The 24,776-nt window shown below is 52.6% G+C and overlaps 2 protein-coding genes and 1 non-coding gene across 6 annotated transcripts; 1 reads left to right on the top strand and 2 right to left on the bottom strand.

Annotated features, from left to right (window-relative positions):
- Positions 1 to 1,861: 1,861 nt before the first annotated feature.
- Rasgrp4 (RAS guanyl releasing protein 4) lies at positions 1,862 to 19,873 on the top strand. 2 transcript variants are annotated; one of them, XR_005872703.1, is made up of 17 exons: positions 1,862 to 2,011; positions 4,981 to 5,165; positions 6,089 to 6,194; positions 6,304 to 6,366; positions 6,804 to 6,935; positions 7,572 to 7,725; positions 9,968 to 10,141; positions 11,900 to 12,016; positions 12,757 to 13,032; positions 14,277 to 14,357; positions 14,438 to 14,542; positions 14,666 to 14,784; positions 14,879 to 15,039; positions 17,079 to 17,115; positions 17,197 to 17,331; positions 17,448 to 17,560; positions 18,796 to 19,873. XR_005872703.1 is itself a non-coding variant. In XM_040734695.1 (17 exons), the coding sequence occupies exons 1-17, from the start codon at positions 1,989 to 1,991 to the stop codon at positions 18,850 to 18,852; spliced, it is 2,022 nt and encodes a 673-aa protein (XP_040590629.1). In that variant the 5' UTR covers positions 1,864 to 1,988; the 3' UTR covers positions 18,853 to 19,873. The 2 variants fall into 2 exon arrangements, 1 of the variants encoding a protein (XP_040590629.1); XM_040734695.1 differs by having other exon boundaries at positions 1,864 to 2,011; positions 14,879 to 15,023.
- Positions 11,146 to 11,268, bottom strand: Trnas-aga. The gene is made up of 2 exons: positions 11,234 to 11,268; positions 11,146 to 11,181 (listed from the first exon to the last, which is right to left on the bottom strand). It is a non-coding gene; the product is annotated as a tRNA-Ser (tRNA).
- Positions 19,838 to 24,407, bottom strand: Fam98c (family with sequence similarity 98 member C). Of its 3 annotated transcripts, XM_040734697.1 has the most exons (8): positions 24,276 to 24,407; positions 24,052 to 24,197; positions 23,841 to 23,975; positions 23,349 to 23,554; positions 22,503 to 22,580; positions 22,301 to 22,417; positions 20,515 to 20,682; positions 19,838 to 20,169 (listed from the first exon to the last, which is right to left on the bottom strand). In XM_040734697.1, exons 1-8 carry the CDS (start codon positions 24,314 to 24,316, stop codon positions 20,026 to 20,028), a joined length of 1,035 nt encoding a protein of 344 aa, XP_040590631.1. In that variant the 5' UTR covers positions 24,317 to 24,407; the 3' UTR covers positions 19,838 to 20,025. The 3 variants fall into 3 exon arrangements, with proteins under 3 accessions (XP_040590631.1, XP_040590632.1, XP_040590633.1); XM_040734698.1 differs by lacking the exon at positions 22,503 to 22,580; XM_040734699.1 differs by lacking the exons at positions 22,301 to 22,417; positions 22,503 to 22,580.
- Between the last annotated feature and the right edge of the window lie 369 nt (positions 24,408 to 24,776).

Here is a 24,776-nt window from a genome sequence, read left to right as displayed (position 1 = left end):
ATGTGGTTGCTGGGAATTGAACTCAGGACCTCTGGAAGAGCAGTCAGTGCTCTTAACCTCTGAGCCATCTCTCCAGCCCTGGGCTTTTTCTTCTTTTTTCATTCTTTTTGGGGGGGGGGGACAGAATCTCTTGTAGCTTGTAGTTTAGGGTGGCTTCAAACTCCACAAGTAGCAGAGGGTGACCTTGAACTCCTGACGCTCCAACATCACCTCTCAAGCACTAGGGATTAGAGGTGTGCAACACTAGGCCCAGCTAATGTCTTGCTCACTATTTGATTTGAGTTTTACTGGGGTTTCCTCAGTTAGTGACAACTCATCAAGCTAAATATCAATGTGTGCTCTTTTTTGGTACTTCAGTTAAAAATATGCCAAGCATGACACATTTAGATAAAAGAACAAAACATACATACTCAAAAGTAAAGTCCGTTTCCATGGGCACAAAATTATATATATAGACATGAAACGGTAGAGACAAAACGGAATAACATATCTTGTATAGTGCTGCTCACAGCACACTGAGTCAGTGGAAAGGGAGAGGGCTTTAAAACAGTCGTCTTAGAAAGGGCAGCCAGGGCTGGAGAGGTGGCTCAGTGGTTAAGAGCACTGACTGTTCTTCCAAATAGACCTGGGTTCAATTCCCAGCACCCACATGGAGACTCACAATAGTCTGTAACTCCAGTTCCAGGGGATCTGACACCCTCATACAGACATACATGTGGGCAAAACACCAATTCATACAAAATGAAATAGAATAAAAAAGAAAAACAAGAGACAGCAAAAGCTGGTCATTTTGTCTGTTTTAAAACTGTATGAAGGGGCTGGAGAGGAGGCTCAGGGCTTACCTCTATGAGTAACATTTTTACAAAAAGATAACCTTGGGAGTCAAGGACGAAGATCAGTTTATAGAAGGCTTGCCCAGAACATCTGAAGCCCCAGGTCCATATCCAGCACTTGAGAGGTAGGAGTTTATCCTCCGCTACAAAGAGAATTTGAGGTCAGCCTGATCTGCATGAAAATTTCCTTGAAACACACACACACACACACAGAGACAGAGAGACAGAGACAGAGAGAGACAGAGACAGAGAAATCTACAAAAACAAACAAACAAAAACAAAACCAAAACCCAGTACAGTGCACTGAGTTATTATCAAAATAAAACCCAAGGTGCTGCCCTGCTCTTGCAGAAGACCTCAACCCCATTCTATATGACTCACAACTGCCTGGAACTCCAGCTCCAGGGGGATCTGATGCTTCCTTCAAGGGCACCAGCACTTGTGAGCATCCAGACACATCCAGAACCCCCCCCCACACACAGGTGATTAAAAGTAAAAATAACACAAAGCAAAAGGTGAGTAAACCTTTAGGAAATAGTAGATAAATTAACGCCCCAAGCCTTAGAGACGTAGATGGTACACAGTAGGTGCTACATAGTGAAACTGTTTTCCAGGTATAAGTGGTGTCCTTCAAACCAGCCATGCTGCTCACACCTGTAATCCTAGCCTATGGGAGGCTGGAGCAGGAGATTTGCCTCGAGTAGGAGGCCAGCCTGACCTACATGAGAGTCTGAACTTTAAAAAAAATAAAATAAAAAGAAGAGAAATGCAGACTTTTCCTCTGAGCCTGTATTTTTACATAAATATCAGTCAAACTTTTTACAGCTGTTTTGTGAATCTGTGTGTGAGAGAGAGAGACAGAGAGACACAGAGGTGGAGAGAAAGATGGGGAGATAACTAGAGAGACAGCTGAAGGGGTAGGCAGCAGCACCGGAAACCTCAGCAGGCAGGGATCCCCACGGGGGCCGGGGGGAGGGGAGCCTTTGGTCTCTCCACAGCCTCTTCCTTCCCCCTGGCCTGGGGGTGAGTGGGGAGGGGCAGTTCCTCTTTCCTTCCTAAACGCGTTGGACGCTGCAGCTCCCAGGGGGCTGACGGTCTGGCCTTAGAAGGAACGGGATCCCACTCCTGTCGGGACCCCCGCCCCCTCCAAGAAACATGAACCGGAAAGACAGCAAAAGGTAAGAGGACCCTCCCCAGGGAGACCTGGGAGAGCCAAAGCCCTGGAACCTCTGCTGCGGGGGGGCAGGGCACACACGACACAGGGACGGACACACAATAGGAGCAGGGATGCCCCGCTCCTCCAAGATGAGGCACTCGTGGGGAGCTGAGCACCTGAGCCACGGTTACTGCTGTCTCTCCCTGGAGTCAGCTGTTCGGTGTCCCTCCACCCTAGCTCCCTCAGCTGGCTGTCTCTGTCTTCCCTGGGGTCTTCCCTGTCCCCTATTATGGTCACGGACGCCCCCCCGCCGCCCCCGGGCTGGAAACTCCAAGCTCCTGCCGGACTGTGCCCCAGGAGAGGGGCTTATGACGTAGATCTAGGCGGCTTCTCTGCCTCTTAAACCATTCCTGGCTGCTCCAGACGCTACTGGGGTCTAGAGCAGCCACGCTGCAGGTAAGGGTCAGGTGGCCGCCTGTGCCAGCGGGCTCTGAAACGGGCTTCCGTCTCCTGGCGTTGCTCGCCCACGGATCCCCGTAAGGAAGGATGGCGCAGGGCCCCTCGCCTGGATAGCTCCTCCAGGCTTCCTAGCATGATCCTGGTGAGCAGAGGGGTTCCACTCAGCATTACCGTGAGAGAACCTTAGGTGCCTCTGTCCCTGGTAAGTTGCTCAACTACTCTGTCTCAGTTTCCACTTCGGTCAGAATTTTCATGGGTACCACTCTAGAGGGGCTCGCAGAACTTACTCCGCTTTGACCACCTCTTCTCAAACGTAAGCAGGTAACAAAGCCGCATGGAGGACTTGGAAAGCACGGCCGCAGGACCCACCCCTAAAGTTTTAGATTCTGTGAGTCTGCAGTGGAGCCTGACAAGTTGTGCATATACAGAATGCCCAGGAGAGTGATGCTTTTGGTTCTCGGGTGGGCTCCTGAAAAACACTCATCTTTACGGAGTGCTCAGCCCTTGGGATGCTCCCAGTCAGTGCTCAACAATGTTCATTATTATTTAACATTTAGCAGCTGTATCAAACCCTTTTGATGCTGCAGGGGACACAGCAGATGTATTTTAGGGTGTCCCTATTTGTGTTTTCACACCCATGCTATGGTGCAAGCCTGACTGCTTCCTCCTGTCTTTTTTTATTTTTTGGGTTTTTTGAGACAGGGTTTCTCTGTGTAGCTCTAGCTGATCTGCCATTTGCTCTGTAGACCAGGCTGGCCTCAAACTCACAGAGACCTGCCTGCGTCTGCCTCCCAAGTTCTCCCCTTTTTTTTTTTTTTTTTGTTTCGAGACAGGGTTTCTCTGTATTGCTTTGGAGGCTGTCCTGGAACTCACTCCGTAGACCAAACTGGTCTCGAACTCACAGAGATCCATCTGCCTCCGCCTCCTGAGTGCTGGGATTAAAGGCGTGCGCCACCAATGCCCGTCTCCTCCGGTCTTTTTTTTTTTTTTTTTTTTAAGATCAGGTCTTGATCTGTAGCCCAGGCTGGACTCAAACTTGCAATCCACATGCTTCAATCTCCCAAGACAGCTAGGATGGTAAGATAGTGCCATCACGCGCAGCTATTCTCCGTAGCTCTGCTTCCCCAGCAGCTGGGCCCCTTGGAGGAGCCAGGCTGGGGAAACCCAAGGATGACTTTACTTTCTCATAGGAAGAAACCATTGGGTAACTTATAAAAAGGTACACAGCAAAAAGGCACACGGCCGGCGGAAATTTCTCGAACCCGGTTTTGAATGACTCTGAAGACTAGACTCTAACCCCTCCCTCCGTTCCTTCATCCCTCCCTCCTCACCCCTTTTTCCCCACCTGGGACAGACACCCAGGGAGGCATAAGGCAGGAAAGGTTATTTTTAAACTTTCCTTGAAGCGGCTGTGGCCCCAGGGACCCTGCCTACCTCCCAGGAGCCCAGGAGAAGCTGTGGTACTTCCTCTCTGGGCTCCAAATGTGGAGGAGCAGGCTAGAGGCTTGTGTATGCCAAGGCCAGCTTGGCTGAGGGAGGAGGTCTGCTGCCTTACAGGGGCAGGGTGGATTCCAAGAGGTCCGACTCCATCACTGCGTCTCAGAGGCACGAGTCCTAGACTCCAGGTGTCGTTCTGGCCCTGACAGGAGCCTGAAGGCTAATTTGTGGGTCACTTTGGTCCTAGACTTGGTCCTAGAGTCATATCCAGGGTTCCCTGAAAACTCAGGATGAATCCTAGGGGTCTGCTTACAGCAAGACTCCCCTGTGATGCATTGGACCGTTCTTCAAGAGGAACTTGAAGAGAGGTGGGAATAACAGAGAGTAACAGGGGAGAGACAAAACAACTATGTGTGTTTTCCCTTATATGTGAAACCTTACACGTATACATGCACATGTATGGCAGGAAAGGAGAAGGACGATATTTGGGAAAGGGAAGGAGCCAATGACATGAGGTAGGGCAGATGGGTGACAAATAGGAGCAACGTATGGGTGCACTGACATGCATTATGTGTGGAAAATGTCATAATGAAACCCACTGTTTTGCAGTCTAATTTTATTTATTTATTTATTCATTTATTTATTTTGGTTTTTCGAGACAGGGTTTCTCTGTGGCTTTGGAGGCTGTCCTGGAGCTCACTTGGTAGTCCAGGCTGGTCTCGAACTCACAGAGATCCGTCTGCCTCTGCCTCCCGAGTGCTGGGATTAAAGGCGTGCGCCACCAACGCCCGGCTGCACTCTAAATTTAAACACGATAATTAAAACAAAATAAAGAACGAGCTAATAATGCCTAGAGGAGGGAATTAAGCTTTTGAAAGGCCCTGGTCCTTAAACATGATTGTGGGGGGTGGAGGGGGATCTGAAATACTTTGGGGCTTGTCGCCCATGAGTTCCTAGTGGGTAGCCCTGGGCCTTGATCCACAAAATGTCTAGGAGGAGTATTGGGGTCAAGAGGAATTCTGGGAGTGTACTTGGAGGAAGGGCCCCCCGTGATTTTTGCGGCGGGGTTTCGTGTGTGTGTGTGTGTTCCTACAGGAAGTCTCATCAGGAATGCTCTGGGAAGACAGGAGGACGGGGTCGGCCGCGACAGGCCCGCCGCCACAAGACATGCCCCACGCCCCGGGAAATCATCAAGGCTATGGCGTCCATGAACCTGGGGGTGCTGAATGAAGGCAGCTGCCGCGAAGACGAGCTACTGGAGAAATGTATCCAGTGCTTCGGTGAGTAGCCCTACCCGGGCCAGTCTTCCCGCCCTGACAGCCAGCTAAGCCCTCTGTCGGCTTCACCGGCGAGGTAGAAAGTGGGTAAGTAGGATGAATCTTCCTTATGTAAATGACGCAAATCTCGTAAATGATGTGAATGACCAGTGCTTGGGTCTGGGGGTGTGGTTTTGAAGGCTGAGGCAGGAGGAGAAAGTTCCAGGCCTACCTGGGTGATAGGGCGCACACCTTTAATCCCAGCGCTCCGGAAGCCGAGGCAGGCAGAGCTCTGAATTTGAGGCCAGCCTGGTCTAAATAGCGAGCGCCAAGTCAGCCGAGGCTACATAGTGATATCCTGCCTCAAAAAATAGAGGCTGGAGTGATGACTTTGATTAAAATCATATACCTCTCTTGCAGAGGGCCTGAATTTGATTCCCAGTACCTTCATCAGAAGGCTTACATCAGCTTGTAACTCCAGCTCCAGGGAGCCTGATACCCCTGCCTGAGAGGGCTCCTGCACCCATGTGAACAAACCCTCAAAAATAGGGTGGTGGGGGCGCACGCCTTTAATCCCAGCGCTTGGGAGGCAGAGGCAGGGGGATCTCTGTGAGTTTGAGGCCAGCCTGGTCTACAGAGTGAGTTCCAGGACAGCCTCCAAAGCCACAGAAACCCTGTCTCGAAAAACAAAAATAAAATCAAGAAAACCCAATAAAAATAAATCATAAAAGTTCAAGGAAATGCTTGAAGGCAAGGACCAGACTTATGCTGCCCCATTCACATGACAGATGAGGAAACTGAGGCATGAGGAAATCATATTGCTTAGCCACATTCCTGCAGGGCGTCACAGGTAGAACCAGCGCCTGCAGCCGCCTGACCACCCAGTTGTGGAGGCCATGGGTCTGATTCCCAGGGCCCAGGCTGATGGACTCTCCCCCCTCCTCCAGACTCAACTGGCAGCCTCCGCCGCGGGGACCACATTCTCAAGATGCTGCTTACAATGCACAGCTGGGTGCTGCCATCCTCAGACTTCGCGGCCCGGCTGCTGACCTCATATCCTTCCAGAACCGTGATCTCCATCTAGAGGGTTGAGGGCAGACCCCTGAACCCCTGGGAGAGTGGGCAAATGGGAATGCTGCAGGATAACCTTGACTAGAACTAAGTACCAGGAAGCTTCCAGAGGTGCACAGGAGCTAAGGCAGCTGCAGATCTGTTACCTGGTCAGGTAGGGCTGGGCCGAGACCCCAAGCCCATGAAGCACCTCTCCGAGACCCCCAAGCCCAACCCCCCCCACCGCACACACTCAGCCCCACTTTCTAAAATCCCATGCTGAGCATCTGTGTGGTAGCTCATGCCTGCTATCCTAGCATGAGATAGCCTGAGGTAAAAGGATCTCCTCAAGTCCAAGGTTAGCCTGGGCTATACAGTAAGGTTCCCATCTCAAAAAAAAAAAGTTATGAGATCCATACCCTGCCTTAAGAGCCCCCAAGTCCTACCCTGGAGATCTCCCCATCCTCTGAATCACCCCTCTAAACCCTGACTCCAGAAACTCCAGAAATGCCTGAGATTGCATGTGTAAAATTCCTTAGCCTCAGGCTCCTTACAGAACTCTCTTCATCTAGTGCCAGCCCAAGTTTACCTCCTGCCTCTGACCCCTCCCAGGTACTGGCTGACCCATTACCCTGAGGCAGTGCGCCAGGAGCCCCACCTAGAGGAAGTCATCGGTCGGTTTTGGGCCACCGTAGCCCAGGAGGGCAACTTGGCCCAAAGGAGCTTAAGAGATGCCTCCAACCTGTGAGCCTGCCCTACCCGCCTCCCTGCCCCTACCTACCCGCCTTCGCTGCCCCTACCCGCCTTCCCTGCCCCTACCCGCCTTCCCTGCCCCTACCCGCCTTCCCTGCCCCTACCCACCTCCCTGCCCCTACCCGCCTTCCCTGCCCCTACCCGCCTCCCTGCCCCTACCTACCCGCCTTCGCTGCCCCTACCCGCCTTCCCTGCCCCTACCCGCCTTCCCTGCCCCTACCCGCCTCCCTGCCCCTACCCGCCTCCCTGCCCCTACCTACCTGCCTTCGCTGCCCCTACCTGCCTTCCCTGCCCCTACCCTATCCTGCCCCTACCCGCCTTCCCTGCCGGTACCCGCCTTCCCTGCCGGTACCCGCCTTCCCTGCCGGTACCCGCCTTCCCTGCCCCTACCCGCCTCCCTGCCCCTACCCGCCTTCCCTGCCCCTACCCGCCTCCCTGCCCCTACCCGCCTTCCCTGCCCCTACCCGCCCTCCCTGCCCCTACCCGCCTCCCTGCCCCTACCCGCCTTCGCTGCCCCTACCTACCCGCCTTCCCTGCCCCTACCCGCCTTCCCTGCCCCTACCCTAGCCTGCCCCCAAACCCTCAACTCCTGAACCACTCCCATACCCTGTCCTTCTTGGCCTCCAGACTGAGCCCCAGAGGGCCCGGGCCACCACCTCTCATGAACAGCCCAGGCCTGGGCAAGAAACGCAAAGTGTCCCTGCTGTTTGATCACCTGGGGACACAGGAGCTGGCTCAGCACCTCACTTACCTCGAGTTCCGGTGCTTCCAGGCCATCACGGTGAGAATGCCTTTCCCAGTCTGTCCCCAAGCAGGAAACAGAATGCGGGGCTGCTCCGGGCACAGGCACCCCTATGGGGTTGTAGATCTTACTATTATTGCTATTACTGTTACTGTACTAACAGCGCTGGTAACCGGACCCAGCGTCTTTGCCTATGTTAGGCAAGCTCTCTAACACTGAGCTTCAACCCCAGCCCAGACTGTAAACTGTTTTGAAACGGGGTCTCATCATGTAACCCAGGCTGTCCTGGAAGTCACTCTGCAGATGAGACCGGCCTTGAACTCAGAGTTCTGCCTGTCTCTGCCTCCTGAGCACTGGGGCTAAAGGTGTGCACCACCACTCCTATCCAATGCTCTTTCTTGGGGGAGGGGAGGTAGAGACAGGGTTTTTCTGTAGCTTTGGAGCCTGTCCTGGAACTCGCTCTGTAGACCAGGCTGGTCTCGAACTCACAGAGACCCGCCTGCCTCTGCCTCCCCAGTGCTGGGGCTAAGGGTGTATGTGGCCACTCTTAGCCAGTGCTCTTGAGCAGTCTAACCTGGCAGCAGGAAGGTCTGAGACAATGAGTTAAGCCGGCTGGGCGCTAAGACCCTGAGCTCAAATACCATCACCTTCTGCCTTCCTTCTAAAAATCTTAATTTTACATGTTTATTTGTTGTGTTTGAGAGACAATGGTGGTTAGAGGGCAACTTGTAGGAGTCGGTCTTCTCTTTCTACCACCATGTGAGTCCCAGGAATGCATCCCAGGATCTTTTATCCGCTGAACCATCTCGGCAGCCATTTCTTTCTTCCCTACTCATTTCTTTTTTTTTTTTTTTTTTTTGGTTTTTCGAGACAGGGTTTCTCTGTGGCTTTGGAGACTGTCCTGGAACTCACTCTGTAGACCAGGCTGGCCTCGAACTCGCAGAGATCCGCCTGCCTCTGCCTCCCGAGTGCTGGGATTAAAGGCGTGCGCCACCAACACCCGGCTCCCCTACTCATTTCTTACTTCCTGTCTGCCCTGTTGTTTGGAGACAGGAGTCTCATGGTCTCCAACCATGTAATCAAGGATGACTTTGAACTATGGTCCACTCCCTCCACATCTCCGGTGCTAGCCTTACAGATGTATGCCAACACAGCTGGTTTCTGCAGGGCTGCAGATCAAACCCAGGACTTGGTGCATGCTAGGCAAGCGTTCTGTCAAGGAGCTCTGTCTCCAGCCCTCCTGGCTTCCTCTTTTACCTAGCTAGCTTTGAACTAGTTTCCCCACCTCCTCTCAGGTACCTATGTGTAAGACAGAGAACACACTGCTTCATGGAGAGGTTGAAAGAACGAGAAACCCATTTAAAAGCGCTTATTGCAGTGTGGCGTGATGGCACAGGCCTAAAATTCGAGTACTTTCCAGGCTGATGCAGGAGGATGTGCAGTTCAAGGCCAGCTTGAACTGCATGAGACCCTGTCACAAACACACTTATTGCAATAGAGTCACACAGTTAAGTGCTCCAAATACTTTACCATTTTCTCATGTATTCACCAAGCATTTCAATTCACCATACCTCAGTTCCCTCACATGTAAAGATAAAAATTAAAATGAAGTCAGGTGGTTGCAGCTCACACCTTTACTCCCAGCACGCGGGAGGCAGAGGCAGGCGGATCTCTGTGAGTTCGAGTCCAGCCTGGTCTACAGAGCGAGTTCCAGGACAGCCAGAGCTACACTGAGAAAAACCAAAACCAAATTAAATAAATAAATAAAGCGGGATATTAACAGTTCCTACCCCAGAGACCAGTGCATAGTTAGAGTAAACACTATCCACGGAAAACCTTTGAAATTATTGGATTGCACTTCCCTAAAGGCGACTGCATGTGCTTCTGTGCTGAAATGTATCAGCTGCTAACATCTAGACATTGCCTTGAAGGAAAGTGGGAATCTGGTTCCTTCGGGGGACAGATTTCCAGATTGGGCTGTGTGTGTGTGTGTGTGTGTGTGTGTGTGTGTGTGTGTGTGTGTGTGTGTCTGTACGTGTGCATGTTCGTGCATGTGTGTGCCTGTGTGGTATGGCGAGCATGAGTGGGGAGTATGCACACTTTTTAGCAGAACACGTCCTCTTTCCATGCCTCCCTTTGCTAACCATGGCCCAGTCAGGTGCATAATAACGAGTACACAGACGGGAGAAGGACAAGGGGATGTCAGGGACTCTAGCGGTTGGGACTGCCAGGAAGATGACCTGGGAGCCCTATGACCCACCCTGACCAATCTTGTCCTCAGCCCCAAGACCTACGGGGCTATGTTTTGCAGGGCTCAGTGAGGGGTTGTCCAGCTCTGGAAGGTTCTGTGGGTCTGAGCAACAGTGTGTCCCGCTGGGTACAGGTCATGGTGCTGAGCCGTCCTGGGCCTGCGCAGCGTGCCCAGGTACTGGACAAATTCATTCACGTGGCACAGGTAAGCCCCCGTCTGACTGCTCAGTCTCCTCTCTCTCTCTTTCCCTCTCTCTCTCCTTCTCTCTGACAGGCTTTCTCTGTAACAGCCCTGGCTATCCTAGAACTCACTCTGTAGACCAGGATGGCCTCGACCTTAAAGAGATCTGCCTGCTTCTGCCTACCAAATACTGAAATTAAAGGCGTGCGCCACCACAGCTGGCTTCCACTTGCTTCTGTGACTGTACACTGGCGTTGGGACAGCTACCTGACCTCCTGTATTGTGACTGACCAAAGCTCCAGGGGCCTCTGTCTAGCCCTAGCTGTTCTGGAACTCACTAGGTAGACCAGGCTGGATTCAAACTGACAGATCAGTAATTATTTTTAAATTATCTTAAATTGTGTGTGTGAGTACCCTTTTAGAGGCTAGTGACATGGAGTGACAGGAGATGGTTGTGAGCTGCCCTTTATGGGTGCTGGGTATAGAACTCAGGTCCCCTGTGAGAGCAGCGTGTGCTCTTAACCACGGGGCCATCTCTCCAGCCCGTGGCTCCAGGCTCCTGATCCAGAAGGCCACCCTGTGGTGGCATGATTCATCTGACCCTCCCACCCCCCACACCTATTGCTTCGGACCCTACATCACCCGAGTCCACACTCCTGGGATCTAGCGGTGACCTTGGTGTCACAGAGTCAAACCATGCTTGTAGTTAGGAATTAGCAGTTTCCCGAGCCCAAAGTCAAATTCTATCCCCCAGTGCTGAGAAAGGATCCTTTCATATCTTCAGCTCTGTGTTTCTAGTCCTCAGGTCCCCTAGGGTGTCTTTGGACAGTGACTGTATCACTCTTAGTGATACTTCAATGCAAGAGAGACTTAGTCCAATCTCTCTGGCCCTGACTGTGTGAGTCAGCCTCTCCTCCCTTCTGGGAAAAGGGAAGCCTGTGGTCTGGCCTCTTTGAATATCTCCAAAGCAAACTACACCCTTCCTTATGAGCCTTCCAACACTTTGCTTCCTCTTGCTTGGCTATTTCTGTCAGTACTGGGGATTGAACCCAGGGCCTCCTGCACCCTAAATAAGTCCTTTACCACTGAGCCACACCCCAGCCCCTCACTGGGGGATTCTAGGCAGGGGCTCTACCACTGAGCCACACCCCAGCCCCTCACTGGGGGATTCTAGGCAGGGGCTCCACCACTGAGCCACACCCCAGCTCCTCACTGGGGGATTCTAGGCAGGGGCTCCACCACTGAGCCATACCCCAGCTCCTCACTGGGGGATTCTAGGCAGGGGCTCTACCACTGAGCCACACCCCAGCTCCTCACTGGGGGATTCTAGGCAGGGGCTCTACAACTGAGCTGTATCTTGCAGGGAGTGGGTCTAGCATCAGCCTGAGCATCTTCAACTTGGTCCCTCCTGGGTCAACTCTCTCCACAGTGACGGAGAAAGAATTTCCCTGCTACCCCGAGGACCTCACACTGTCCCACGTGCTTTACTCTTCTGTCACTATTATCCCATTTAGTTCTACCAGTCATGCCTTCACCTGTGTGACTGTCCCCCGTGTTTGACCCCCCGGGAACCTGACTCCTGATGCTTTTCTGAATTCTCCACACCTGGCTGGCACACACCTGTCTGCCTCCGAATCTGACGGATGCCTGGTGCCTCGCCAGCCTGACCCACTCATCTGTTCACATCTGGTCCACACTCTCTCACGACTGAAACCCCTAACGCAGCGCCCCGCCCTGCAGCCGCTCCGAGGTACCTCCCACCTGTCATTACCTCCCCTCTAGAGGCTTCGCCAGCTACAGAATTTCAACACACTGATGGCAGTCACGGGGGGCCTGTGTCATAGTTCCATTGCCAGGCTCAAGGACTCCCACAACCACCTGAGCCCCGACAGCACTAAGGTAACAACCCCCTTGACTCCCCAAAGTCCAAAATGCCCATCTGCCCTGACCCTTCCCACATTACTCCCTAACTTGTCGGTCCCTCCTCAATGGCTCCGGAACCATAGAGCCCGCTGGCTGCACCTATTCTCTCTTCCTGGGCCACCTATATACTGAGCAATGTCCTGGCCCCTCACTGGTGGACTCCAGGCAGCTGCTCCCTTGTTGTGCATCTGGTCCAGATTTCTGGGGTCCAGAGTGCACAAATGGGGTGAATGGTGCTATCCCCCTCCAAGAGGCTCAGGACAGTGTGTGTGTGCGCGCGCGCGCGTGTGTGTGTGTGTGTGTGCGCGCGCGTGCGTGCGTGCGTGCGTGTGTGTGCGCGCGCGCGTGTGTGCGTGCGTGCGTGTGTGTGTGTGTGTGTGTGTGTGTGTATCCCCAATTGTGTTTGTCAGGATGGCTCCCACTCAGCTCGAATCAGTGCTTTTCAGTGCTGCTTCCTCCTGAAGGAGCACCCTTCTGCCAACCACACTCTTCCGCCTGTGGGCTGACAGAGAACAGTGGAGCAGCCAACACTCAAGACTACGGTTTGTGCCTGGCTAAAGCCCGTGGTGATGTTACAGCATCCTGGGAGCGTCACATCCGTATAGTCGGGATTAGGGCTCTGCGCCAGGCGCTTCTTCTGTGGTTCCTCCCTGCTCCTTTGCGAGCAGCGTGTGCAACAGAGGCATTCTCATCGCTAGCATGCGCTTTCCACACAGACCCTGCTGGAGCTGACGGAACTCCTCGCCTCCCACAACAACTATGCCTGCTACCGCCGCACCTGGGCCAGCTGCACTGGCTTCCGGCTGCCGGTACTGGGTGTTCACCTCAAGGACCTGGTGTCCCTGTACGAGGCCCATCCAGACAGGTTGCCAGATGGCCGGGTGTACCTACCGAAGCTGAACAGCCTCTACCTGCGGCTGGAGGAGCTGGCAGCTCTCCAGGGACAGCATCCCCCCTGCAGCGCCAATGAGGACCTGCTGCATCTGCTGACGGTGAACTGTGGGCTCTGTGTCGCCTGAGTTCCCTGAAGGAAACAGGGGACCATTACTTAGAGTCCTGGGGTACTGGGGTCTGGAGGATCTGGATAATTAGTTATGGAATGAGAGATTTTTGTTTGATTGGTTTGGCTTTTGCTATACTGGGAATTGAAACTAGGACCTTGCTTGCAATATGTGAGCGCCCAACTGCTGAGCCGTATCCCCCTCACTGGGGGATTCTAAGCAGGGACTCTACCACTGAGCCAAACCCCAGCCCCTCAGTGGGGGATTCTAGAGGCAAGGGCTCTACCACTGAGTCACATGATGAGTTCTAGAGCAAATTTCCCACCACCAAGCTACATCCCCAATCTAAGCATCTTCCTTTTCCTTTAGTATTTATTTTAAGGTCAGGTCTCACAGTGTAGCTCAGGCCAGGCACTGTGTATGTGAGCCAGGCAGCAATCCTCCTGTTTCGGTCTTCCAAGTTGCAGGGATTAGAGGTGTGCAGTAGGGAGCCCAGCTATAGAACTCATGAAGCTCAGCTTCTAGGAATCCAGCTGACTCTGTGACTTCCACGCCCCTGCAAAAATGTCATTGCCTGCAAAACGAGGGTATCAGTGGGACCCGCTTCAGAGTGTGGCTAAGAAGAAACAATAATGTAATAGGAAGTAATCAAAATAGTATCTGAGCTGGGCATGGTGGCTCACACCTTTAATGATCCCAGCACCCAAGAGAATGAGAGTCAAGGTTAGCCTGGGCTACCTGTGTCTCAAGGAAAACGAAAAAGCACAACCTAGAACAAGATGAACGCAGTTGGTCCTGACTCAAGAACCTGCTCCAGGCCCCTGGGTTGCTTTGGCTTCTGTATCCCTGCGTGAGTTCCCGGCCAGCCTGGGCTATGTGGTGAAACTGTCTCCAAAATGTGGGTGGGGAATAGACGTGAGAGATGACTCAGTGGTTAAGAGCTCTTGCAGTTCGCAGGATCCCATTTCCGTTCCCGGGATGCACGTGGGTAGCGCACAGTTACCTGCAACTCCCACGCCTTTCCTGGTCTGCGTGCGCACCTGCGCATGCATGGCATACAGACACGCACGCACGCACGAACACAGTTGTTTTTAAAAGCCTCGGTGGGAACAAGGCACTTGTGGATTGTGGAGGGAACCGTATGGAGGGTGACAGGTGTGGCAAGACAGGGTCCAAGAAGAGGATGGGAGGCAGAGATCTGGAGGAGGAACCTTACTGCCCCGCCCATCCCCCAGCTCTCCCTGGATCTCTTCTACACCGAAGACGAGATCTACGAGCTTTCTTATGCCCGGGAACCACGCTGTGCCAAGAGTCTGGTGAGCCTTGACTCCTGACCTCTGGCCCCGCCCCTGCTCGAGCCTATGCTTCGACTATCTGTGTCTCTCTGTCCTTCTAGCCACCCTCCCCTTACAAAGCACCTCTGGTTGTGGAGTGGGCCCATGGTGTGGCGCCGAAGCCGGACAGCGCGACCCTGGGTCAGCATGTAGAACAGCTGGTGGCGGTGAGGAGAAACTGCGGGGGGCCCCTGTGGCGGGACTCCAGGTGGGAAGTCTGGAGGAAGCCACGCCCTCAGGGCTGGACCTGGGCGTCTCGTCCTCACTCTGCCCTCTGTGTCCCTTTCAAGTCCGTGTTCAGAAACTATGACCCAGAAGGACACGGCACCATCTCTCTGGAAGACTTTGAGCGGCTGTCGGGCAACTTCCCCTTTGCCTGCCATGGGCTGCACCCCCCTCCCCGGCACGGGTAAGAGGTCCTGGCTCCTGGATCTTCCAAAAACAAGGATCCTGGACATGCCACGAGAGGCCAGTCATGCTGAGGTGTGGCCTTTGCCCGGTAGGAGTGACTCCTTCAGCAGAGAGGAGCTGACAGAATACCTGCTCCGTGCCAGCGCCATCTGCTCCAAGCTGGGCCTGGCCTTCCTGCACACCTTCCATGAGGTCACCTTCCGCAAGCCCACCTTCTGCTACAGCTGCAGCGGCTTCGTGAGCACTTGGCCCTGTTAGCGCCCTTGGGCCCTGACTCCCCGGATTAGCGCCTCACAACCTAACCGGGGCAGTGGGGGTGGGGGCTGGGGTGAGGGAGACTTTCAGAAACGCCCCAGCCTCAGATACCCCACAGTTCAGACAAGCACCGTGTACATGATAGCAGGTAACCTTTACCCAGACAGTGGTCAGGCTGTGACTACTATCCAAAGCCATGAGCAATTCCCAAAACACTGGGTAATATGCAGACTTGGATAGATTGGCCAGAACCCAGGAGTGCAAGGCCGTCCTCAGCTACACAGCGAGTTTGAAGCCTCGGCCATATGAGACCATGTCTTAAGACAACAGTAAAAAAAGATTGTTTTTTATTTAAATAAAAGAATTAATTAAAAAAAGTAACATAGCTGGGTGTGGTGGCACATGCCTTTAGTCCCAGCACTCAGGAGGCAGAGGCAGGCTGATTTCTCAGTTTGAAGCTAGTCTGGGCTATAAAGTGAGCACCAGGACATCCAGGACTACATATAGACAACCAAAATAAATAAAAAGTAAAAAAACAAAACTGGAGAGATGGTTAAGCAGGTAACATCACTTGGCTACCCAGGCTGAGCGACTGGATTTGGTTCCCAGCACCCACAGGTCACAATTCCCTGAGGTTCTAGTTACAGGGGATCTGGTACCCTCTTTTTGCCTCTGAGGGTACCTACATACATGTGTTGCGCATAAAGATCAGTGGCATGTGTACATATACCTAAAACAAAAGAAATACTTCTAAAAAGAAAAGATGATAGTAATAGCTAGCCCTAATGGCCCATGCTTATAATTCCCGCACTTAGGAGGCTGAGGCAGGAGGATTTCCATGAGTTTGAAACCAGCCTGAGCTATAAAGGGAGCTCTAGGCCAGCTTCACATGTAAAAGGAGTGAGATCTTGTCTCAGAAAACTAAAACAGGCCAGCAAGGTGGCTTTCCAGGGTAACATGCTTGCAGCTCAGCCCAGAACCCCAAGTTATAGCATCACAACCCATAAAGGTAGAACTGACTCCATGAAGTCATTCTCTGACATCAACATGCATGTGGCATGTGTATGTACATATACACAGACAACAGCCACACAGATACACAGATACATGCCAGGGAGTCATAAAACAATAAAAACTTAGAGAAGATACTCAAACTATTTTTCAAAGACCAGCATAACAAATTATAAAGCAAAATTAGACATCGACCTCTAGCTAGTGTGATGGTGCATCTTTAATGCCCACATCTAAGAGGCAGAGGCAGGGAGATCTCTTGAGTTCGAGGCCAGCCTGGTCTACATTTGGAGTTCCAGGTCAGCCAGGGCTACAGAGAGAAACCTGGTCCCAAAAATCGTTCTCTGACCTTTATACCATGAACCATTCAAAGCTTACATTTCCAAATTAAAGACATCTTTCATTCTTGTTGGTTTTCCTTCAAATTTTGGCTTTTTGAAACAGGGTCTTTCCTTGTAGTTCAGGCTGGCTTCAAATTCATTTTACAAGGCAAGGGATGTAGTTCTGTGGTAAAGAATGCTTGCTTGCCATGTGCAAGTTCCTGGGTTCAATCCTCATCACACACACACACACACACACACACACACACACACACACACACACACACGCTGGATTATGTAGCCCAGGCTTGACTCTAACCCCCAGTCTTGCCTCAGCCTCCTGGGATTACAGGTAGGTGTCACGACACCTGGCTTCAAATTCTTGATAGTGAACAAATCTCAACCATCAAATGAAGATTAATCCATAAATCTCACCATTTATTTACTGCTAGGCCTGCACTTGACACAGCAGTGCCAGGGTCTGGAGACAAACAGCCCCCACCCACAGAGGGTACATTTTTGTTAACTCACAAGTTTGCCCGGTTCTGATAGTCTACATGAATCCCTGAGTTTGAGACCATCTCCAAGTTCCTATAATTTTGGTCAATTCCCAGAATCTTAAGACATTTCAACACCCGTTGGCGTCCATCCTGTCCCCCTGCTCCCTCCTGTGGCCCCGCTAACCAGTTGTCCTTCCTTCCCTCAGCTCTGGGGTGTCACCAAGCAAGGTTATCGCTGTCGGGGTAAGTGAGGGGGAGGGGGGGGGACGCTGCGCCCGCCCGCAGGCTGGAAGAAGGAGGTGTTTAGCAGCGCCTTCCCCCCAGACTGTGGACTGTGTTGTCACAAACACTGCAAGGACCAGGTGAGAGTGGAGTGCAGGAAGAGGCCGGACACCAAGGGGGACCCTGGCGCCCCAGGAGCGCCTGTGCCAGCCGGGCCGCCGCCTCCCGCCAGCTGCGGTAAGACCCAGGGCACAGCGCCTGGGAGGCCGGCCCAGAGGATGGGGTTCATGCTCAGGGTCAGAGAGTCCTTCCTGGCATAGTCACATCTCTGCCACCCATTGCGTCACAAACAGGCTCCGAGGACAATGTCTCCTATACGCTATCCCTGGATGCTGAGTCGGGTAGCCACCTTCGCCATGCCTGGACCCAGACGGAGTCCTCACACTCTTCCTGGGAGACGGAGATGGTAAGGAGTCCCTGGCTGGATCCAGGAAAGGCGGCGTTTGCCTGGGAAAACCAGACAGATCTGGGAATCACAGGAAAGGGAGACCATATAAAAACCCTCAGTCACCTGGATGGGTGGTGAGAGACACTGGCTGATTTAGAAAGAAAAAAAAATAATTTTTTTGAGATGGTGTCTCACTATGTGTCCTAGTTTGCTTTCTGTGGCTATGATAAAACACTGGCACCTTGGGGAAGAAGGTTTTTTTTTTTTTTTTTTTTTTTTGGTTTTACGAAACAGGGTTTCTCTGTATTGTTTTGGAGGCTGTCGGTCCAGCCTGGCCTCGAACTCACAGAGATCCGCCTTCCTCTGCCTCCCGAGTGCTGGGATTAAAGGCGTGCGCCACCACCGTCCGGCTGAAGGGGTTCATTTGATTTGTACTTCCCTGTCACAGCTCACTTTTTGGAGGACCCTGGAGGCAGGAACTGAAGCAGAGGACATGGAGGAAGCTGCTAGCTTGCTCCCCATGGCTTCCTCACACCCAGGACCACCTACGCAGGCGTGGTCCCTCCATCCCACATCAATCATTAACCGAGAAAACGCCTCGCAGACATATCGGTAGACGAAGGTTTCTGTCCCGCCATGTCCCAACACCCGTCAGCCCCAAATAAGCATACAGATGCTATATTAACCATAAAACTGTGAACACTGACTAGTTTTTAATGGTGACAAAGAAATAATAGAAGTCATAATATACTCAGGTGACAAAGGTGGGTAGCTACTAGCACAGAAACAAAGAAACAAAAGTAAGCTAGGCATGGTTGCTCAAACCTACATTCTTAGTGCTGAAGAGGCTGAGAAAGGAGAATAGCCACAATTGAAGGCCTGCCTACACGGTGAGGATCCAGGTCAGACTGCCATTGTGGGAGACCCTGTCTCAAAAAGGGGGGGCGGTTAAAGCGAGAATAAGGTCAGGAGCACTTGCCTACCCAGGAGTCTTTGGCATGCTCTCCAGGGTCAGGGTCGGCAGCATTCACACGGAACATGATGTCCCACCCCACCCCCACACACAGACAAGCAAGGCCAAATACGGCAGGAGCTACAATCAATGTAATTGGAACAATTTCTACTCCTGAAAGGCAGAGATTTCATCTGGAAGTATTGGTTCATTTAGCCATAGTCTGAGTGAGACCCTGGTCCTGGTTGTGAACTGTCCCCTAGAGAAATGAAGGTCCCTCGTTTCGTATTCTTCCTTCCAGGTGCCTGTCCCAGAACCAGTTTCAGCGTCCAAAGCTTCCTCGGAGCCCAGTGCCTGAATGGACAGTCCCTTCTCTCGCTCCCCTAACCGCTGTCTCATCCACACTGCCGCTGACAAAACACCCATCATCTACCCTAGAAAAGGTTCTGCGCTGCACTGTCCAGTCAGACTCCTCCCCCCTCACTTAGCATCTGCAGCTCTGTTGGAACTTGGACTCCAGTCATGTCATCTCCCCAACTCCCCACCTCCCAGACACGGAGACTGGAGCTTAGTAAGGTTAAGCTTCAAGCTCAAAGCATGGGAGGCAAGGCTCACACTGTTTCCGAAATGAAGTGCTGAACCAGTGGACTACACTGACTGTCAGCAGGAAGCTGGTGGTCTTGAGGACGGAGGGGACAGAGTTCCAACCACTGTCAGGAAAGAGGCTGGTGTGGACAGCGTGTGTGAAATGTCTTCCTCTGCTGGGGCCTCCTGGCTCAAGGCAAAACCCAGCCTATGGCTTCCAAAGCTCTGCAAGCTCTGTCCTCAGCATGGGTCTCCTCTGTCCACATCACGCCTCCTTAGTCATACTCTTCCACCTCCACTGGCCTGTGTTCCAGAGCACACCCTGAAATACTGCCACCTCGGGACTTCTGCACTGGTGGCTCCCTTTATCTCGAATGCCCGTGGCCAGAGGTCTACAAGGCTCACCTGCTCTACAGCTCTGTTCAAGTGACATCCCCTTGGTGAGGCCTCCTGACCGCAGAGATGTCACACATATATGTTGTGACACTCCCTTCCTGCTTTATATTTTTCTGACCAACTGGACATTTCACCTATTGTTGAATGTCTGCTCGTCCTCACCAGGAAGAGCTCCCAGAAGGCAGAGATGTTTATCTGTATCATCCCCACAAGCGGCCTAGTGCCTGTAAAGGGTCCAATGCTTCACTGTGTCCCAACACCCACATGAAAGACAAAAGACTCATCCGGACCTGGAAGCAGAACTCACTGCCCCTCCACAAAAGCACACACCCTTGAGCTGGTCCCTACAGAAACAGATCCTGTAACAATCAAAAGAATTAAATTTATTTTTCACACAACATGGTTCATAGTGTTGAGGGGTGGGCGTTTAGGGCCTCTACAACAGGGAATGCCGGGCTTAGGTGCCAAAGAAAATCCTGCACAGTGACTCTCAAAGATGACCAGTGGCATCAGCATCTGGCAGAACCTCTGACCGGCTGTCCAAGACCCTTTACTTCTTCTTCTTTCTGCGACCCCAGCACTGTGGGCCACCCTTCCCCCTTCCTCCATCTTCCCTTCGGCTCTTCCAGGCAGGCATGGGTGCCTCCAGCTCATCTGGACGCCCCCCACGGTCCGGCACATCACCCATAAGCACCTGAGAATTAATTAGATTGGAGTCTCAGTAGGTAAAAAAGAACGGGGTAGCATTTGGAAAGTGGAAGAAGATTAGGAGCTTGAGGCAAACCTCTTGGCTACATAGTGAGTCACCTTCAGGTCTAGCCTGGATTACATGAGACTTTATCCCCTCACCCACAACCCCCACCAAAAAAAAAAAAAAAGAAGAAAATTTCCCTCTAACTGCTATAGAGATTTGGTAAGTTTGAGACCAGTTGAGTCCAGAGGCCAGGAACCAGGGAGAACACTGGACCAGGAGAAACTCCAGAAGGCCAATCTGAAGACCAAGGGTGCCCAGACTGTCCCCTGCCCGATGTATGCTCACCTTGTTGATGGCACAGCTGGTCCCTTGGCGGGCAGCCACACTAGTTGCTGGGACCAGACGGGAAAGGTCAGCTCGAGCAGCCAGAACATGTGCGACAGAGACATCAGATTCTGGAGTCAGAGGTCCTCGGATTGGGAACAGCACTGCCTTCATGGCCTCTCCTTGGCCCTGGATTAGGGGAAGGGCATCCATGAGCTCATTCCCACTCATGCCTCTGTATGCTTTGGAAGGGGTTATTCTCCAAGATACACATGCTGAGTATGGTGGTATAAGAACAGTCATCTCAGTACAAGGGGAGTAGAGGCTAAAGGATCAGGAGTTCAAGGTTACTCTCAGCCACATGGCAAGTTAAGAGGCAAAAACAGCCAGGTGGTGGTGGTAGCACACCTTTAATCCCAGCACTGGGGAGACAGAGGCAGGCGGATCTCTGAGTTCGAGGACAGCCTGGTCTGTTACACAGAGAAACCCTGTCTTGAGAAAAAAAAAAAAAGGTAAAATCAAAATCTTTAAAATGGGGCTGGAGAGATGGCTCAGAGGTTAAGAGCACTGACTGATCTTCCAGAGGTCCTGAGTTCAATTCCCAGGAACTACATGGTGGCTTACAACCATCCGTAATGAGATCTGGTGCCTTCTCCTGGCTTGCAGACATACAGAGGCAGGATATTGTATTCATAATAAATAAATAAAATCTTTAAAAAAATCTTTAAAATGGTTGACCATGTAAGAGAAAGAGCCTAGGTGACAATATCAAGGTCAAAGGACACTGACCTTGGAGGAAATTCATGCAACTCCAACTACCTGCCCAGCCTGCATGTGTAAGCCAAAAGGAACCTAATTTTCCTTGTAAAGTACCCAGTTTCTGGTACCTTGTATTGGCAACATAAAACCAATTAAGATAGTCTTACTGTCCATTTTATTACCCAGGGGAATAGTTCTGAGAACACTCCCAGCTGAGAGCTGGGCATTCTAGAATGCTCTGGAGACCCTGAGAGTCTAGAAGTCTTGAACCCTGTAAGAGTCTAAAGTGTGGGCAAGGGAGATGGCCCCACATTAAGAGAACTCCCTTTCTTGCAGGGAGTCAGGGTAAGTATCCAGCACCCACAGGGCAGCTTGCAGCCCTCTGTAACTCCAGTTCCAAGGGGTCTGATGCCCTTTCGTCACCTCTGCAAGCTCCAGCCATGCACATGTTACACACACACACACACACACACACACACACACACACACACACACACACACACACACAAAATAAAAATGAATCCATCCTTTTAAAAAGGTTCTAGGGGCTGGAGAGATGGCTCAGAGGTTAAGAGCACGGACTGCTCTTCCAGAGGTTCTGAGTTCAATTCCCAGCAACCACATGGTGGCTCACAACTATCTGTAATGAGATCTGGTGCCCTCTTCTGGTGTGCAGGCAGAACACTGTATACTTAGTAATAAATCAATAAAATCTTAAAAAAAAAATAAAAAGGTTCTAAAAGGTGGGTTGTGAGAGAACTCTTCTAGAAGATCTGGCTTCAGCTCCCAGTACCCACATGGGACTCACAACCACCTCTATCTCTGCTTCCAAGGGATCTGACACACCCTTCTGGCCTCTGTGAACACGGCACACACATGATGCACATACAAGGAAAACACATCAAATAAAGAGCAAAGTCTTAAAGAAAGAACTCTAAAGTGCTCTGGGCCTTGGCATCCCAGAAGGGGTAAAAACCGACGCCCTCGACCGTCTGCCCGGCAGCTGTGCTTCCCAAGGGCCCACTTAGCCTTGCTAAGGTCCCCGCACCTCTGCCGGGTCACCCCAGTGGAAAGCAGACGTGGTAAGGTCCAGACGCTTCAGGAGGAGGCAGCGGCGGCAGCGGTACTGTTCTGTTAGGCTTTGGGACAGAGACTCCAGGGCTTCCTGGAGGAAGAAAAATTCTGCGTCATACCAAGGGTCTCATCTCTGGGCGAGGATACTGTTCACAGCCACCTATGCGCACTCTTACCCATCGTGATGCATCCAGTGGGGAGTTAAGGAGGGGCTGCATGGACTCTGGGGGCAGGGAAGGCAGCAGCTCAGAGACCTGGTGGAAGCCAATGGAGTACAAACAGGATGTACTTTTGTTTGGTTTTGGTTTTCAAGACAGGGTTTCTCTGTGTAGCCCTGGCTGTCCTGGAACTCATTCTGTAGCATGCACCGCCACCACCAATTTTTTAAAAAAAGATGTATTTATTTATTTAATTATATAGACAGTGTTCTGCCTGCATATCAGAAGTGGGCACCGGATCTCATTACAGAGGGTTGGGAGCCACCATGTGGTTACTGGGAATTGAACTCAGGACCTCTGGAAAAGAAGTCACCTCTCCAGCCCAGGATGGACCTTCTTAAGTCCTCTGGTTCCCCTCAGCCACGTGAACTCAGATCTCAGAAGCGACAAGAGTGTTAACGGTGTTTGTCAACTTGCCACCCTGAGCAAAGCGGATCTCAGCTGAGGAATTGCTTCCATCAGACTGGCCGTGGGCATACCTGTTGGGGTATTTTCTGAACTGCTATTTACTGTAAGAGAGCCTGGCCTGCTGTGAGCAGTGCCATCCCTGGGCAGATGGGCCTGGGCTGTATGCAAAAACAAAATAAAATAAAATAGCTGAACAAGCCAGAAATGAGCTAGTAAATAGTCAGCTTCAGTTACTGCTTTGAGTTCCCTCAACGATGAGGGAACTCAGTGTTTCATCACAGCCAAAATCAAATTAGAACAAATGGCGACCAGATCTCTAAAACCATCCCTGTCGTTGGGCCATTCTTTCTAGAGATGGTTTTGAAGACAAGATCCTCTGAATCTCTGAATCTCTACCTTGTCGTGAAACTCCCGAAGTAGCTGGCTGGCCAGGGTTCCAGGCACCGGTCTAGGAAGCCCCAGTGCTTGAAGAGTGAGCATCAGCTCCTGAACCATGCCATTTCCCTCTTTTGTCCCGTCTCCAATGGATGGTACAGGGCTAGCATCTAGCCGGAGCCGCAGATGCAAGAGACGGGCAGCCTGGAGCTCCGAGCAAAGAAACCCTAAAAATAGGAACAGATCCGGGCCCAGCTAGAACCTTGGCCCCTCCCCCAGGATAAGCCCCACCCACTTCAAGCCTGCATGGGCTCCTCCTCCATCTAACTCAACTCATTAAGGCTTCCACAGGCCTCCATCCGAATGCTAGCCCAGCCCTAATCCGCCCGCACCTACCTGCGGCTGGCAAGCCTCACCTCAACACTTAGCTCAGTCTCGGAGCCCGCCCACTCCGGGGCCCCGCCCACTCCCGGGGCCCCGCCCACTCCGCCTCCCGGGGCCTTCCAGGCTCACGCAGCAGGCGCAGGCTGCCGCCGGGCTCCCGCAACACCGTGGCGCAGTTTCCGCCGCAGAGCGCGCGGTCCGGGCAGTGCAACGCCCGCAGCAGGCCGGCCAACTGCCGCAGGAATTCTTCCTCTGCGTCCGGGCCTGCGGGAGGAGGAAGCCATCAAGGGAGCGGCGGGTCCCGCGGCTCCACCCGCCGTCCACCCGGATCCTCACGCACCGTGGCCTGCGCCCAGCACTATGGTGCCCTCCTCTTGCCTCTCCAGAGCTCCCAGAGCCGTCAGCTCGGCCGCCAGCCGCGCGCACAGCGCCCTGAAGTCCGCACACGCGGGGCCCCGAGACGCCTCCTCCGGGAGGGCGCCGTACCTGCGGCGGGGCGCGCGTCAGTGCGAGTCCCTCTGCGTCCGCGTCCCGCACCCCCGACCACACCGCCGAATCCCTTACCCCAAAGTCAGCAGGTCGCCGGCCACCGTGGCCCCATCCATGGTAGCTTCGCTTGGGGACCCCGGGCGCTCACCCGCTTCCGCCGGGGACAGGCTCCGCCCCCGAGGGCGCCTCCTCCCGCCCCCCCCGCCTCTATCCAATCATATTCTCGTGCGAAGGAGCTTCGGCGCTCCGATTGGATTGGCAGCCCGCCACGCGCGCCCCTTAGGTAACTTGTCCAGGGTTGTAAATTTTACAGCTTGATATTAGGATCCCCGAGGTCGCGGGGCTGGGGTGGGGAGGCTTGAGTGTCCCTGCTCTCGGAAACATAAAAGCAAAAAGCAGCCTGTTTCCCTTCCCCACTCTCCTTTCCCCCACTCTCTGCTTCTTCAAATTTATTTTTTTGTTTTTGGGGCAGGGTCTCGATATGTTCGTATTTCGCTCTGGCATCTTGGTCCTGCTTCAGCCTTTTTTTTTTTCAAGACAGGGTTTCTCTGTGTAGCTTTGGAGGATGTCCTGGAA

This window comes from Mesocricetus auratus, unplaced genomic scaffold, assembly GCF_017639785.1.
Source record: "Mesocricetus auratus isolate SY011 unplaced genomic scaffold, BCM_Maur_2.0 Super-Scaffold_100038, whole genome shotgun sequence".
Lineage (NCBI taxonomy): Eukaryota > Metazoa > Chordata > Mammalia > Rodentia > Cricetidae > Mesocricetus > Mesocricetus auratus.
Note: the sequence above shows the minus strand (reverse complement) of the source record. Positions and strands in the feature narration are given on the sequence as shown.